Source organism: Dicentrarchus labrax, unplaced genomic scaffold (assembly GCF_905237075.1).
Source record: "Dicentrarchus labrax unplaced genomic scaffold, dlabrax2021, whole genome shotgun sequence".
Taxonomy (NCBI): domain Eukaryota; kingdom Metazoa; phylum Chordata; class Actinopteri; family Moronidae; genus Dicentrarchus; species Dicentrarchus labrax.
In genome coordinates, this window is record NW_026136704.1 from 16,345,272 (window position 1) to 16,360,272 (window position 15,001).

Here is a 15,001-nt window from a genome sequence, read left to right on the forward strand (position 1 = left end):
TTGACACGGTATGAGTGTCAGTATGCCCCAGGGTGTTACTGTATCTGGCATTTAGCTGCAGGTAGTTGTAGCACTACAGACGTGATATGGTGTAGTGGTGGCATTGGTGAGGATTGAGGAGAATTGGGAGAGAACAAGAAAAGGAGAGGGATCATGAGGAATAGGAGGAGAGAGCAGGAGGATGCCATTTACTTAATAATGTTTTAATTTTTACTGTTGTTTTTCTCTGGGTGAATCCATGACCAGCGGGAGTGAGGGTTGAAAGAGAGGAAACTGACAAGGAAGGGTGACAGGGGAAATGGAGGGAATATGTAATTGCATGTAATAGACCTGATAAGAGTGACAAGAGGATGAGGATGGTAATTGAGAAGGATGGAGGAAGGATGAGAGGGAGAGGGCAGGGATGGAAAAGAGGAGAGGGAAAAGACACAGAGCGACCTGTCTCTGTATCTTACATTTTGCTGCCTGATTTGCTGTTGAGAAAAGTGGGGGCAGAAGATGCAAGTAGCTAGAGGAGAGGGAGAAAGAGAGCCACAGAGGGCAAGCAGAAGACCCCTCAGCTTTGCATTTGATTGCATGTTATAAAGTGATGCAATATAGCAGATGAATAACAAGATGAAGGGAAAAAATTAAAGAAGAAGAGGGTAGAGGGGCATAAATGTTAGGAGCACACAGGGAGAAGGGATTTTTGTTCTTTTTTATCATTAAAACTATAGATTTCAATATAGGGATTAAAGAGAGACACAGCGAGAGGTAAAAAGAACAAAAGCAGAGGGGTAAAGGGGGTTTGAAGAAAAACATAGGGAAGCTGTTAATGTGTGATCTCTGTGCTGGAGGTCCCAGTTGGGTTTTTCAGTGGGAGGTGATGAAACAAAGGAAGTCTCCACATGTGAAAAGGAAGTTTAAGGTAAATGTACTAAATATAATGGTCACCGTGGTGCTACACAGGAGATAATAGCTAAAAGGTGTGTGTGTGTGTGTGTGTGTGTGTGTGTGTGTGTGTGTGTGTGTGTGTGTGTGTGTGTGTGTGTGTGTGTGTGTGTGTGTGTGTGTGTGTGTGTGTGTGTGTGTGTGTGTGTGTGTGTGTGTGTGTGTGTGTGTGTGTGTGTGTGTGTGTGTGGTGTGCTGCGTGCGTGCGTGCGTGCGTGCGTGCGTGCGTGCGTGCGTGCGTGCGTGCGTGTGTATGTATGTTTGGTAGATTGCGGGACACAAGAGACACATGACAGGCTGACTGAGCGAGAGAGACGTCTCACACATAAATCCCTGTTGAGTCCAGAGTGAAGTAGGTTACAAGCTTTATCGATTTTGATGATGGTGTGTGTGTGTGTGTGTGTGTGTGCGCAAGAGGAAGGACGGTCTGTACCATCTGTCTCCCACTCCTCTCACTGAGACACTAATTACAGGACTTTACACTTCGCTCCACCACACTCATCATTGGCCCGACTACACACACACACACACACACACACACACACACACACACACACACACACTGAGATGCAGCAGCGGTCAGGGATCGTGGGACCTCTTCTACTTTCAGTGTACGTTTCTTCATCCTTTTCCCCATTTCTCTCCGTGTGCTCGCCTTTAGCATCATGATTTGCCATCTCTCTCCTATTTTCCCTTATCTCAATCTTTTTTCTCTCTACTTCTATCACTTTTTCTCCTTTGACCTCTTCTTTTTTCTCATCAGTTTAAATGACGCACATATAAATAATTAGACTGTATTGTATATTTGATAACACACTCAGTAAAAAGGAGAAAGCGTTAGAAGATATAACAACCTCATTGAGTGAGAAAAGAGTGAAACACTGGTAAAAATGGTGAGAAAGAGATATTTTTGATCTTTTATTTAATCAACACAGAAATGGCAAAGAGATAAAAGGGAGAAGAAGAGAAATTAAAGAGGGGAATCCTATCATATTCTTTGCCAGTGTGTACAACCCTTCATTAGCATAAATTCCAGGTCACCCACTTTCTCTGGCAAAGAAACGGGTGCCACAGTGGGGAGACGCTTTCTCTGACATAAATTTGAGCTTTTACGAGTAGTGCAGTAGCAGGCGAGTTACTGCAGTGGGCATGTTTTTGAAAACCAAGAGGGATCAAGTCTTTAACTGTCATCTTTTTCACCAAAAGTCATCTCTAATGGAGAATTAGATCATTTGCGATTCAGTAATGTTTATTGTCATTATGTACATCTTCCCATGAACTGTATATGCATGCGTGTATATATGTTTCTGTCTGTCTATCTTTACACACATCCATCCAGATTACTCTCTAAAACTGAATTACTTAAATACCCCTCACCCTTACCCTTACCCTTTTTGTGGTTTTACAGGCAACTATGGTGAGAGTGGGATGGAAGCATTCAAGGACATGGCGGCCAAGGAGGGCATCTGTATTGCCCACTCTGGTAAGATACTCAGGTCAAAACAACAACAGCAATCTAAGCAATATTAAATCCCAAAACATGACAGAAATATTTAGTTAAGTAAGAAACTAGATGGAATTTTGTGGGTATATATATATTGTGGGCAATAAACATCACTTACATCTAATTAACTCTTACATTTAGTCAAACAAAGACACCATGGTGTCGACAGATAAAATTAATTTAACAGCTGTCTCAGGTTACAGACATCCAATCAACAAGAATACATCTATTTTACTTTGAAGGTCAGCCTGTTTAATTACCTTGTGAAGACTTGCATTTCACACTGTGGTGGCATTTGGTTGACACTTCATTAATTATTGGAAAAGAAACACTAAAAGACAAAAGAAACTCAACATGTCATAACAATCGAAGCAACAGAGATTCGAACATATCACAACCATCACAGGCCATGTGTGAATTTGTGTGACATGTTTTTCCCAGGCAAAATCTGGAGCAATGCTGGAGAGCAGAGCTTTGATCGGCTGCTGGAGAGACTCAGGGCCCACCTTCCCAAGGCCAGGGTGGTGGCATGTTTCTGTGAAGGCATGACTGTCCGCAACATCCTCATGGCCATGAGACGCCAGGGACTAGTAGGAGAGTTCCTCCTTATCGGCAGGTCAGTGGAGCTACAAAGTTCAATTCTGCTGTATCATGTTGAGCAGTGGTATGTTGCTGTACATAAGGGATATACAGGTTTCCCCTTGAAAATTCTCTCTGAATGTGTGTCCTACTACTCACTTACTAAAATAATATAATTCAGTTGTAATACTGGATCTTTGATTTCCTCAGATCAGTCTGTGCCTGTGAGTCTTGCTCAGTGTATGGAATTTAAATGTGATTGGACCAGTAAAAATCAGTTGGAAAGAATCTGTTTTGTAACTAGTGTGCTCCACGTTATATAGTCAGGCAGCTATAACGGTGTGATCCATTGGGGATTTCAGCCACTGGATGTTTTGGAGGGCAGATGGAGAGGCAAAGCTGTGGCTCTGAGCTAAAATAACCCTCTTATGAGAGCCATTGATGATTATAAGCACAGGGCTATTAATGTCAAAATAAGAGCACAGCTGGTACAAATCTGCTTCAAATTAATTTCAACCAAGTTCTTTGCATAAAATGTGCATCCAACTGGTGATTATTAGACCTCAAAGTAACTTCAACCTGATCTTTGACCAGCAGGACTTGCTTTTTTTAAATTCGTTACCATTATGCAAATTAATGATAAGCCGAACAGACCAAACAATGTAATTAGCTGAGCTGAGTTAGACAGATACAGACATTTCTTATTTTTTGATCAATCTAGCATCCAGACTGCTCATTTCATAAATGTGGATTAATGTCTTTCGATATTTGTGGAGGAAGTCATTAATTCAAAGTATTCGTCGAAAAGCTGTCAATTTTTACCTCTGTGAAATAGTGGAGCAGTAGTCTTTGTATCATGAACACAGAGAAGCCTACTGAATAGTGTTAAATACCCCAATATACTGTACAGATATATTGTTGCCCTTTATACATTCACAAAAACACACACAGACCACATGCTGTTTTGAATTTTGGTTTTCACATTAAGCTTTGTTCTCACTTAGATTAATTCCTCCTACAATTCACTTGCAAAAATAACCTTCCAAATGGACTGTTTTTATCTACATCTGTGCGTGTGTGTGTGTGTGTGTGTGTGTGTGTGTGTGTGTGTGTGTGTGTGTGTGTGTGTGTGTGTGTGTGTATAATTGCTAAGCCTCTTGAGTTTTGGTTGCCATGCCAACTGTGTAATAAACAGATGATGAATAATGATTTTAGCACCTATGCCAGCCAATATGCAGAGAACAAAATAGACTTTGAATAGATTGGAAGCATTATCATGTGATTACCATTCAAATGCCACAAATATAATTCTATTCAATTCTATTCTACTCTTCCCCCAGTGATCTGCACTGCGTAACTAAATCATAGCAGTTTTGTTGTCATCGCCACCATGATGCTCATTATCACCATGCTCATCTTACACATCATCATCTTCATCTACATCATCATCAACGTCATCCTGCTGAGAGTGAGGTAAAGTCTTAAAACATACTAAGTATGCTGTACATCCTGTTATTTGGGTTTGCCTTGTCATTAGAGATTAAAGGGGAAGGAGAGAGAGAGAGAGAGAGAGAGAGAGAGAGAGAGAGAGAGAGAGAGAGAGAGAGAGAGAGAGAGAGAGAGAGAGAGAGAGAGAGAGAGAGAGAGAGAGAGAGAGAGAGAGAGAGAGAGAGAGAGAGAGAGAGAGAGAGAGAGAATGAAACTGAAAGACGGACCCCATTCTCATAGAATTAAGTAAACGTTGATATCCTGTCATGGGTTAAGTTGTTTTTAAGTTGTGACTATTTATAATACAGTGTCAGTCTAAATAATATTACACAGCAACCCATCTATTTTCAGTGCTGGCCCAAAGCTACAAAACCGAGGAAAAGCCAGTGCTCTCCCCTCCTCTAACAATTACTGTGAACGTGCCCTTGAGCAAAACACTTAACCTCCAACTGGTCCAGTGGAGCTGCTCGATGGTTAGCAGTAGAAATATATGGAAGCCCCTAAATGTGAATGTGTGGAAGTGGATAAAAGTGTTGGCTGGAAAGAAAACAACTGTCATTCTCAGTCAGAGTTAGAGGGGTGCAAAATTCTCATTCAATGCTGCAGAGACCTGGGATTTGTTTCTTAGCAGAGGTAGCTATAGCACTGAGAGAGAGACTGCGCATACCAATACACCCAATGTGTGGTTTTGGCAGGTTCTTAACTTTGTCGCTGCTTTGTCATGTTTCTTTCGTTATTCAAAGCATGTGCCTGTAGGAGAGAGGGATCAGACAGGTATAGTAGGAACCTCCCTCATATTACACTCTTCTGGTGAAGCACATTGCTGTCAGGTAAAAAAGAAGCAGCTGGTGCAGCACATGGCTGTCTGACTCCTCCCCAGGACAACAGTAAAATTAGCAGTGACAACAACTGTAGGTCATAGGGAATTGGACATTCCCAATTAAGAAGACAAAAGGGAAAACATTATTGGATAGATAAATACAAACAATAAAAAACGAGAAACATGAAAAGACCAATTATGGTGCGTCACATTGGCTCTGAAATTTGGCTCAGCAATTAGCAATTTAAACAACCAAAACACCCTAATAAAGTGTGTTACACAGCTTACTGCCAAATTAAATTAACTTAGTTCAACAGTTTCCTGAAACTATGCAACACCATGTCAGAACAGTCTCCCTCATTTCACACTGTATGGTCAGTTGTCACATTAAAATTCCTTGAACTGAGTGAAAAAGCATTTAGACTGAACTAAAGCTAGCTCCCACATCATTTGGCTTTCCACTTGTGTAAAGGAAATAGTTTTCTAAGGCTGAATATAGAACTTAATGGCTTGTTAAAACTGATATTTTTTGCAGTACATCTTGCGGCCAGTCTGTTTTGATTAGTTGGTTAATTGAATATCATCCTTCGTTAGCGTCAGCATCATAAACGGACTGTAGCTGTAAATTGGAGATGGTCACGGGTGGGTGCCCTGCTCACTGGAGGTCTGTGGACGGAACTTCTGATTAGCCTAGTTGGGGAGACACTCGTTTAACACCGGGATAATTACTTTACCACAAGAGCACACAGAAGATTATTCAGTTACCTAGGGCCAATAACTAGGGTCATTAATAGAATACCATGTGTCTGGTTTATCTGTATGTTTACTGTTTGAGATGGGCTGTGTGCTGGATGCCGTAAAATAATGTATGATGAATGTTTGATTCTGTCTGTCTGTATAATCGCCTCTAACATTGCCTGGATGTCATGTGTGATGTCTTGAAATTGATCTTGCGGTTTTCCATTTTTTTGAATTGGGGATGTCATTTCTCTGCTCGTTGTAAATTTCTTTGATCTAGAATCTAGATACATCCAGACTTTTTTTTGTGGGGAATACAATGGGCAAGGCGAGCCTTCAGCCATGATCAAAGGATTTTGGAAAGACCGGAGAGAGAGAGAGAGAGAGAGAGAGAGAGAGAGAGAGAGAGAGAGAGAGAGAGAGAGAGAGAGAGAGAGAGAGAGAGAGAGAGAGAGAACTAAAAGAGGGACCCCATTCTCGTAGGAAAAAAGGGGGAAAGTGAGAGAGAGAAAAAAGGGAAAGTGACATTGAGAGGGAGCCTGTTTTTTATTGCGATACGTGATGATATCATATATTGTCCCATCCCTTCTATAGAGTGATTTCATTTGCATGAAATTGTCCTTTTAAGTTTGTGGGTTTTAAAAAGCCCCAGCAGGCACTCAGTGTGTTTCTGGTTTTAGATTTTTTATGTTCTTCTTCTAGAAATAATCCTAAAAACCCACATTACGTCCTGGGGCTAACTAACACATCACAAGAAAACTATGTCACTCTCTCTCTCTCTCTCTCTCTCTCTCTCTCTCTCTCTCTCTCTCTCTCTCTCTCTCTCTCCCTCTCCCTCACACACTCACACACTCACACACTCACACACACTCACACACTCACACACACACACACACACACACACACAGTCTGGATTTGAGCCTGAATGTATTGCTTGCTTCTGTCCTATAATTCTTCATGGTGCCAGCAGGCTACAGACCCATTAATGAATAGCTGGGCTGAGATAAATATCTAGAGCCACATGGGACACACAAACACTCCCCCACACTTACACATCTACACATACACACACTTACCAGCACAAAAATCACATGCTCTCTTGTCATTAGTTTTTCCCTATATCAACTTAATAACCTCTTTTATCTGTCTTCAAGTGAAACAGCCTCTCCTTCAGATGAGGTCTTATCAGTGACACAAATAAGTCTGTTTTAGCTGCCACTTGTAAAATGTTACAGTCCCTCCTCCCTTTTTTTTTGCAGCCATACATAAGAACCACCCGCCGACAGGCACTGCCCTGTAGTATAGAGCAGTGATAGTGATAGTATAGATATAGACAAATTGTCTAGACTTTACTCTAGTCTAAAAAAAGCTTCACAAAAATAAATAATCTGAATTATATATTACAGAAAGATTGTGTGTGTCTATGGGCATGTGTGATTTTATTATAGACTGTACTATGCAAATCTACAATCTACAGTATGGGTTGGTGTGTGGAGTGAATATAGATGTACAGTAGATATATGGCTCATTGGGTCAGGGAGCAGGAGCTTAAGATGATATTTAGCTTCGGGTATATACATACACACATGCTCACACAAAATACACTGATCCACCGTCCCTCCTCTCTATAAATTTCTATCCGGACCGTGCAGGGCAGCCATTTATAATAGCTACAGCTTATCATCTGGTTGACTTCACAGCAACAACATCTCTGTATTTTATGGTCAGTCATTACAGTTTGAAATATGCTTCCCTCACAAGCACTGTCTGCCTTTTACCTGTTTCTCCACTCCATCAGTGGTATTTATAAATGGCTGTATTTTCTTACTTGCAGCTGTTTTGCAGCAGATTTCAGGAAAACATTCTCTGTATGAGAATGGATGGCCTTGATGAGGAGAAGTTGTACACATACAAATACAAATTACACAACCACATAATAGGTTAAAACTGTTGTATGAAAGTTTTGTAACCTTACAGTTCAAGCAGTGTAGTTGCATTTCCATGGCAGCCGACATGTAACCAAGGCTGGATTCTTTATGTTTTCATAAGAGTCAGATATTTTAACCATTTAAGAAATGACTAGTGCTGAATGAACTGAAAGAGAATAGTTTGAATCAAAAGTCAAAAAGCAGACACTCTGGAGATCATCCAGCTCAAGTCTGCACCCCTGCCTGCTGTTGCCATGGAAATATCCCCGACCATATTTGGATGAATTCAGCATAGCAGCTGGGGTGATATGTGGCGCATGCGCATGTGTTTATGTGAATGGCTATGTGCATGCGTGGGTGCATCTATATATGTGAGTGTGTGACTGTTAGGAAAAGGTGTACTGTATGCCGTGTTTTTCTGTCATATCGAGAGTGCCATTAACTACATTCAACACTGATAGAAGAAGATTGATCATGCTAATGGGAATTTCAGAGCCTGATATTCTATGACCCCATTGTCCTCTCATGTCTCATAACTCTCTTGTTTTGTCACATTTCTCATCTTTGTCAGACACTTTGTGACTTTATGTCATTGTCTCTCACTCTCTGTCACCGTGTCTCTCGTTGAATCCAGCTGCTCGCGTTTTGTCTCAGTGTAAGAGTGTGATGTATGAGAACAGAGACCCTGAACTGATCGTTTAACAGAGGTCCGACCCCTGCAGTGTCCCACTTCACGCTGCAGCTGTCTGTTAAGGTCGCACTTCCTTGTGGTTTTAAATTGAGAGATATTTGAAATAGAGAGGTTAAACAGCATCTTGTGGTAAAACACTGGAGCAGCTCAAGATGAATAGATTTTTAGTGGATTGTACACCTGCATGGTAGTGAGAGGAGATCAAAGACATGGTGAGGGCAGAGCAGGGAATCAGAGCGAGCAGGGGAAGGAAAGATGCAGAAAGGCGAGGAGTGCGGAAAAAAGGGAGCAAATGATTGAAGAGAGGGAAGATTAGTAGTTGAGGGCAGAGCAGAGAGGACAGGTATGGTGTGTGTGTATGGCTTTCGGATATCATGGTAATAAAAGATTTCTTGTCAGACATGAAAAGCAAATCCCTGTAATTTACGTATCACCGCAGGGTTTTGGATTTATCTGCACTTGCAAACCACACACTTTTACACACAGAGGTGTTGTACACACACTAGTACACACCGTGAATGCACAAACAAACAGGGTCAATTCCAGTCTGTGAGTTGACAAGAAGCAGTGTAATATTTGTTAGTATCATGTTAATTTATCCTTGATTAAAACAAGAGCTGCTTCGTGTCATTTAATTGGTGAAATGATGGAAATTAATTTGCTCTCTTTTCTTGGCTTTGCAATAAAAGACGGCTGCTAATTAAACACAGGGGAATATGTAGGGAAGGTTATGGATGGATAAAAATCATCGTGCATGTATGCAGGTGTGTGTGTTCATGTCTGTGTGTGAGAGAGGGTGACTGACTGTACCTGTTTAACTGTAGTGAGCAAATGATCTCCCTCTGGTATTGTCTCATTGTGAGATCAATAGATGTTGTGTGGCTCTATGGCTTGTTTGGAGGCTCACACACATGAACACTGCATGTTCTTGACACTATTGCCGAAATGTGAGTAGGCAGTCAAGATGTGTTTTTAATCTGGGTTTAAAAATGTAACATTGGAAATTTATTGCCTAATATTCTGAACAGAGGCATCTAGCTTTGAGACTGAATTAATCTCTGTCTTTTCAGGAAATGTTTGGATTTTTGGAAGCCTAATTACTAATCTATCCCAAACTTGATAAAGTTAGAAGAGTTCTATTCCTTGGGGCATTTATTGAGCCATCTGTCTTTCAAATGTGATATATTTGGTGGATTCTCAGATTTCCCTGCTCTGATTTTGCATAAAAATACTGAAGGCTGATCTATAAAGAACCAAAGTCCCGGTGTCACATACGGCCTAGCCTCTACTTCACTAGCTTCTGTGACTTACAATCTCGCATCTTATATGGTTACTTTGTTAAAAACTGCAGCTTCTATAATAATGCAGTTCAGGTACTAACGTCATCCTACATTTTCTTTTAAAGTAATTTTACCAACTTTGTGGGTGTAATCTCTGCTGCTAAAAACTTCTACAGTGTTTGGTCCTCTCGGTGCTGCTGTTATTAGATGTCTGTCTGAATAAGCCGCAATCCCTCGACTGGCACACGGATTCACCTCTTCTGTTGAGCTGTGACTATTAACCTGATTGTTTAGGGTTTATGGGAAATTATGTCTGTTGAGCAAATATAAGATAAACAGTGATATTAAAATAGTTTTTTAATACCATTTTAATTTAGACATATAGAGTGACCCACAGAGAAGCTGCTTATCGCTGATATTTTCCAATGTTGGACTTTTTGTTGTTGTGGCGTTTTTATGCATTTGAATTAGCTTTTCCTACTACTGAGATATAATCCGGAAGTTCCGGCTTTACTTCAGCTCTTTGTATTTGACTCCAGTGTGCAAAATGATGAAAATAATGTCAACCCTGACCAAAACATTATCCTGACCTTAACAAAAAGACAAACAAAACTCTGTGGTTATTTGACAGATATGCAAGGCGCCTCCACCTGTCATAAGATTTGATATTTGCTATTTTTTTTCTCTTTTGTCATTGTTATTGACATTCTTTTGTTGCATCAAGCCCCTTTTCTGTGAATTTGACAAAGGTAGAAATTCATGAAGCAAAATGCCCTAGGTCTCTTTCTTCCTTTGTGTCAAAAGTGTCAACCACATATCAAAGAACTCTGTCAGCAGGTTTATGTCTTCACATTTTAAACTGCAATGAAACTCTACCTTGACTTTCATTTTCTGTTGTCAGTTTGGGTGAAGTCCTCTAAGACAGCCGATCAAAAGGCTGCTGAACTGAAACTACCCAATATCAAAAGATTCTTTATTCAGTTCACAGGTTGAGGCTTTCCCTCTCTTTCTCAGTCGCTCTGTCAGTATCAGTCTTTTGCCCCTCTGTCTTTTCTCTTTCTGTTCCTGTCTTTTTGAAATGTTACTTCTCCCTCTTCCTGCCTCTACTTTTTTATTGTTTCCTCTCTGGTCTCTGTGTTTAACTTGAGAAGGAGGTCTGCTGATGAATGTTTTGTTAGAGTTGAGCGGAAAGACTTACAGCAATATCCAGGACAACAGCTTTCCTGATGCTCAGAGTCTTCTGAAAGGCTGTGCTCCTAAACACTTTTGGAATAAGATTAGCTTTGAGTTCAGGCATCTTTACCACATACAGCTACCCTTTTTAATGTAGGCCATCAGGATGAGCACCTGCAGAGCTGCTCAAACACAAATCATTTGAGTTTTATACAACCATATATTGCACTGATGTATTCACTAAATATATATGAATAGAATACAGAAGAGTGAAAAACTTAAAATAAGGGCTCATTCTTGTCTATTTATGGCTTTACTGTTTAAAGCTGCAGCTTTATTTTCTTCTAAATAAGGAGAAACAAACAAAGTAGACAAAATATCTCAACCAGTGGAAATATTCCAAAAACAGAAACAAACACACAGGAACATCCTCCTTGATACATATTCCTCACATATCTTTTACAGTTTATACGTATCTGTAATTTTGTGATAAATAAACAATTTGTATAGACTATGAATGTCTATTCTGTACACACATCATACACCTATCAGCCGTAACACTATGACCGCCTGGGCACCCTGGAGCTCAAATCCTTACGCTGCCCATTTTTCCTGCTTTTAACACATCAACTTGAGGACAAAATGTTCACCTGCTGTCTAATATATCCCACCCACTGACAGGTGCCATGATAATGAGATAATCAGTGTTATTCTTTCCACCTGTCAGTGTTCATAATGTTATAACTGATCAGTGTATTTACATCTCTGTCTATCCTGGGCGAGGGTTTCCCACTCTGCTCCTCTTCTTGAGGTTTCTTCCATTTTTTTCTAATTAAGGGTTTTAAGTCTTTCCTTATGTGAGTTGAGGGTGTAAGGATAGAGGGTGTTGTATGCTATACTGATTGTAAAGCCACCTGAGGCAAATTGTAATTTGTGATTTTGGGTTTTATAAATTAAATTGACTTTTGACTTGACTTTACAAGGGTGACTGTGTACCCTCCTCACAATACAAAAAAATCAGTCTCTCAAGTCTTAAAGCTGCATAGGCAAAACTTCTGGAAACCTATGCAACACGTTCTGCCTCACTCTTTTGAATGACGGCTGCAGGAGTTGGTTGCCCAGCAAAAACAGCCAATAGGAAAGCGCTCTCACTGAAATTACTTGTGATTGGCCAAAGTCTCTCGCCACAAACTACAAATGAGTATTTTATATAAAAGTTGGTATGTGTCCATATGGTTGTACTGGGGATTAACCCAATAACAGGAGCACCTGTTATTTATTTTTTTCCTTTTTCATACAGTAGTCTGTGTATATGAATTTTTTAATATATATTGTATATTGATTTTTAATGAGACTCTTAGGTAGTATTGGTGCTGTTGTACCAGGTTTTGCTGTTATTGTGTCCAGTCCGTCTAGGTCAGTGTAGAATTTTAGCTGTGAATTATTTTTAATGGAATGTTAACCTGCCCAAATGGCATTACATCATACAGCACCCAAAACTTGCATTTGATGCCGTAGCACTGGTACATGGCAAATTGGGCGTAGATTATTTTCTGTAATAGAAAAGAAACTCCACCACCAACACCAATAAGCATGAGCTTTTGTCTTTTAATTGTTTGTTGTGAAACTCGGACGTCAAACTCTTTGAGAAAACTGCCAATTTTAGGTTCGACTGGGCTTATCCGATTCCTCACCTGTCTTCCCACCCATTTACTTAACAGTGAGTCATGATTGCATATCTGCAAAATATAACACATTTTATCAAGGAACATGGAGTGATCACACCTCCTGTTTATAATAACTTTTGGGAAAAAAGCATTAGTTTCTCCTCGTGGTTTAGGAGGTTCAGTAAAGCAACAGCTTAAAGAACATCTTTAAAGTCACACAGAAGTGACATTCAGTGGTATCTAAGGAATAACAACTATGAATTTAAATTTCTGCACATCTTTTTCTCTCTGTTCCCACTGTAAGCAGGCTTATTAATGGCTGCTAGGGATCGCTCTGCAGTTAGAGAGGAGGGAAAAATGGAGAGATTCAAGAAACAAAAGACACAGGAATTTCTGATGGTATTCCAATTCTCAGAGTCTCTTGACAGGGAATTGGGAGGTTTTCCATATGTAGGGCAGACCTGTGGGCCACACACACACACACACACACACACACACACACACACACACACACACACACACACACACACACACACACACACACACACACACATTCAATATACACTCTTGAACTTTCACACACAAACACCCTCACATACACAACTATATATACACCTGTGTTTCTTTGCACATTGGCTTGGAGACATATATACACACACTTGGGCATGGGCTGACACACAAACACACCTACAAACACATATTCATCCTCTTATTGCTCTCCCAGGGAATGGCCTTATCCTCTTACAGCACTCCAATGGGAAAAGTGCTGGGAATTAGAGAGGGTAGGAGGGGGAGACAGACAGAAGAGACAGAGAGACAGTGACAGTAGGGAAAGGAGGTAGAAAGAAGGTTACCTTATTAAATGTATATCTGTCCTTGTGTGAATTTGTGTGCTTATGAATCTGTGTGTTGGTACAACAAACTGTGTTGTTTGCGCGGGTGTGAGTTCTCAGTTTGGCATTTTGTTGCTCATTTTCCGAGATTTACACTGTGGGATTAAACTGACTGTTACGTCAGCCTAGTGGCTCAGCATACTGAAATACACACACACACACACACACACACACACACACACACACACACACACACACACACACACACACACACAAGCAGACACGCACACAAAAATAATCCTTTTTTTGTCATTATAGTAATCCACAGAGGAATCTAAAGGGTTTCCCCCTTTGTTTTTCTTTTTAATTTCTGAGATATGCAAATCTTCTGAACATTTATTTAAGTGTACTTTCTCTTACGCTGGTATTGAGTTGACATAAATGAATGACAACAAAGATCTCATCAGTATGCAAATAATCTCTGATGTTTGCTCTCAGTACTCTTCTTTCCCTCCAACTCTTTCCATTTCTACACTTGACTTTCTGTATCTCTTCTTTCCTCTTACTTTCGTCTTTTCGAAATACACTTGCTTTTCATCTATCACACATTTGAAAGGCTATCTGTGAAGAATTGCCCTGCTATGTCCTGAAAGGAAATGAATTGGCCCTTAATTTAGCTCCGACCCTGAACCAGGCAAAGGTAATTAAGAGAAATATGCTCTGTGATGCCTCTGAGCAATGGCAGACCCCTAGTGAAACAAAAGATGTGAATACGGAAAAATTGAAGCAGCTGAGTGTTTTTGTCAGATACCATGCTTTTTTAAAAAAAAAATTCTTCTTGTGTGTGAACAGCACAGAAAAATGGGAGCAATTGAAGAAATGGGATTACATGACAGGCTGAGAGAAAGAATGCAACTAATCCTCAGTATTTCATTAACTGTTCTACTTCTTTGTGTTATTATTGAGTTTTTAAGAAGTTAGCACTTCTAGGCATGTTCGGTAAAACAGAGGCTGGTATTGATTCATCACATCAAGAAATTTGAGAGTGGATTCTTTGTCTTCGTTGGCACATTCTGTACATATCCTCTCATAAATACACAACATAACCACAAGAAAGACATAGAATACAGCACATATACATGAAACACAAGTCATTTATACAGAGAAAAACTGAAAATGTGCAGAACAACGTGTGTGTAGGCTCTAAGGTAGCTCAAGTCATCTCTGCCCATACAAATACAGAACGTACAGAGTCATGTAGTTTATACCAGTAGTAGAAGGATGTGTGAAATTGGTCTTAATGAAGTAAACATACTGCGAAACGCAAGCTATACATATAATTGTACCTTTTTAAAACAGAACAGATTTCA

General features: G+C 40.1%; 1 protein-coding gene across 6 annotated transcripts in view; it reads left to right on the forward strand.

Annotated features, from left to right (window-relative positions):
• Window positions 1–15,001, forward strand: part of grm5b (glutamate receptor, metabotropic 5b) — a 76,972-nt gene that overhangs the window by 14,514 nt on the left and 47,457 nt on the right. For all 6 annotated transcript variants that reach the window (XM_051396552.1, XM_051396550.1, XM_051396554.1 and 3 more), the window contains exons 5-6: window positions 2,339–2,413; window positions 2,876–3,050. In XM_051396552.1, the coding sequence (XP_051252512.1) occupies window positions 2,339–2,413; window positions 2,876–3,050 (250 nt within the window). The remainder of the gene's footprint in view (window positions 1–2,338; window positions 2,414–2,875; window positions 3,051–15,001) is intronic.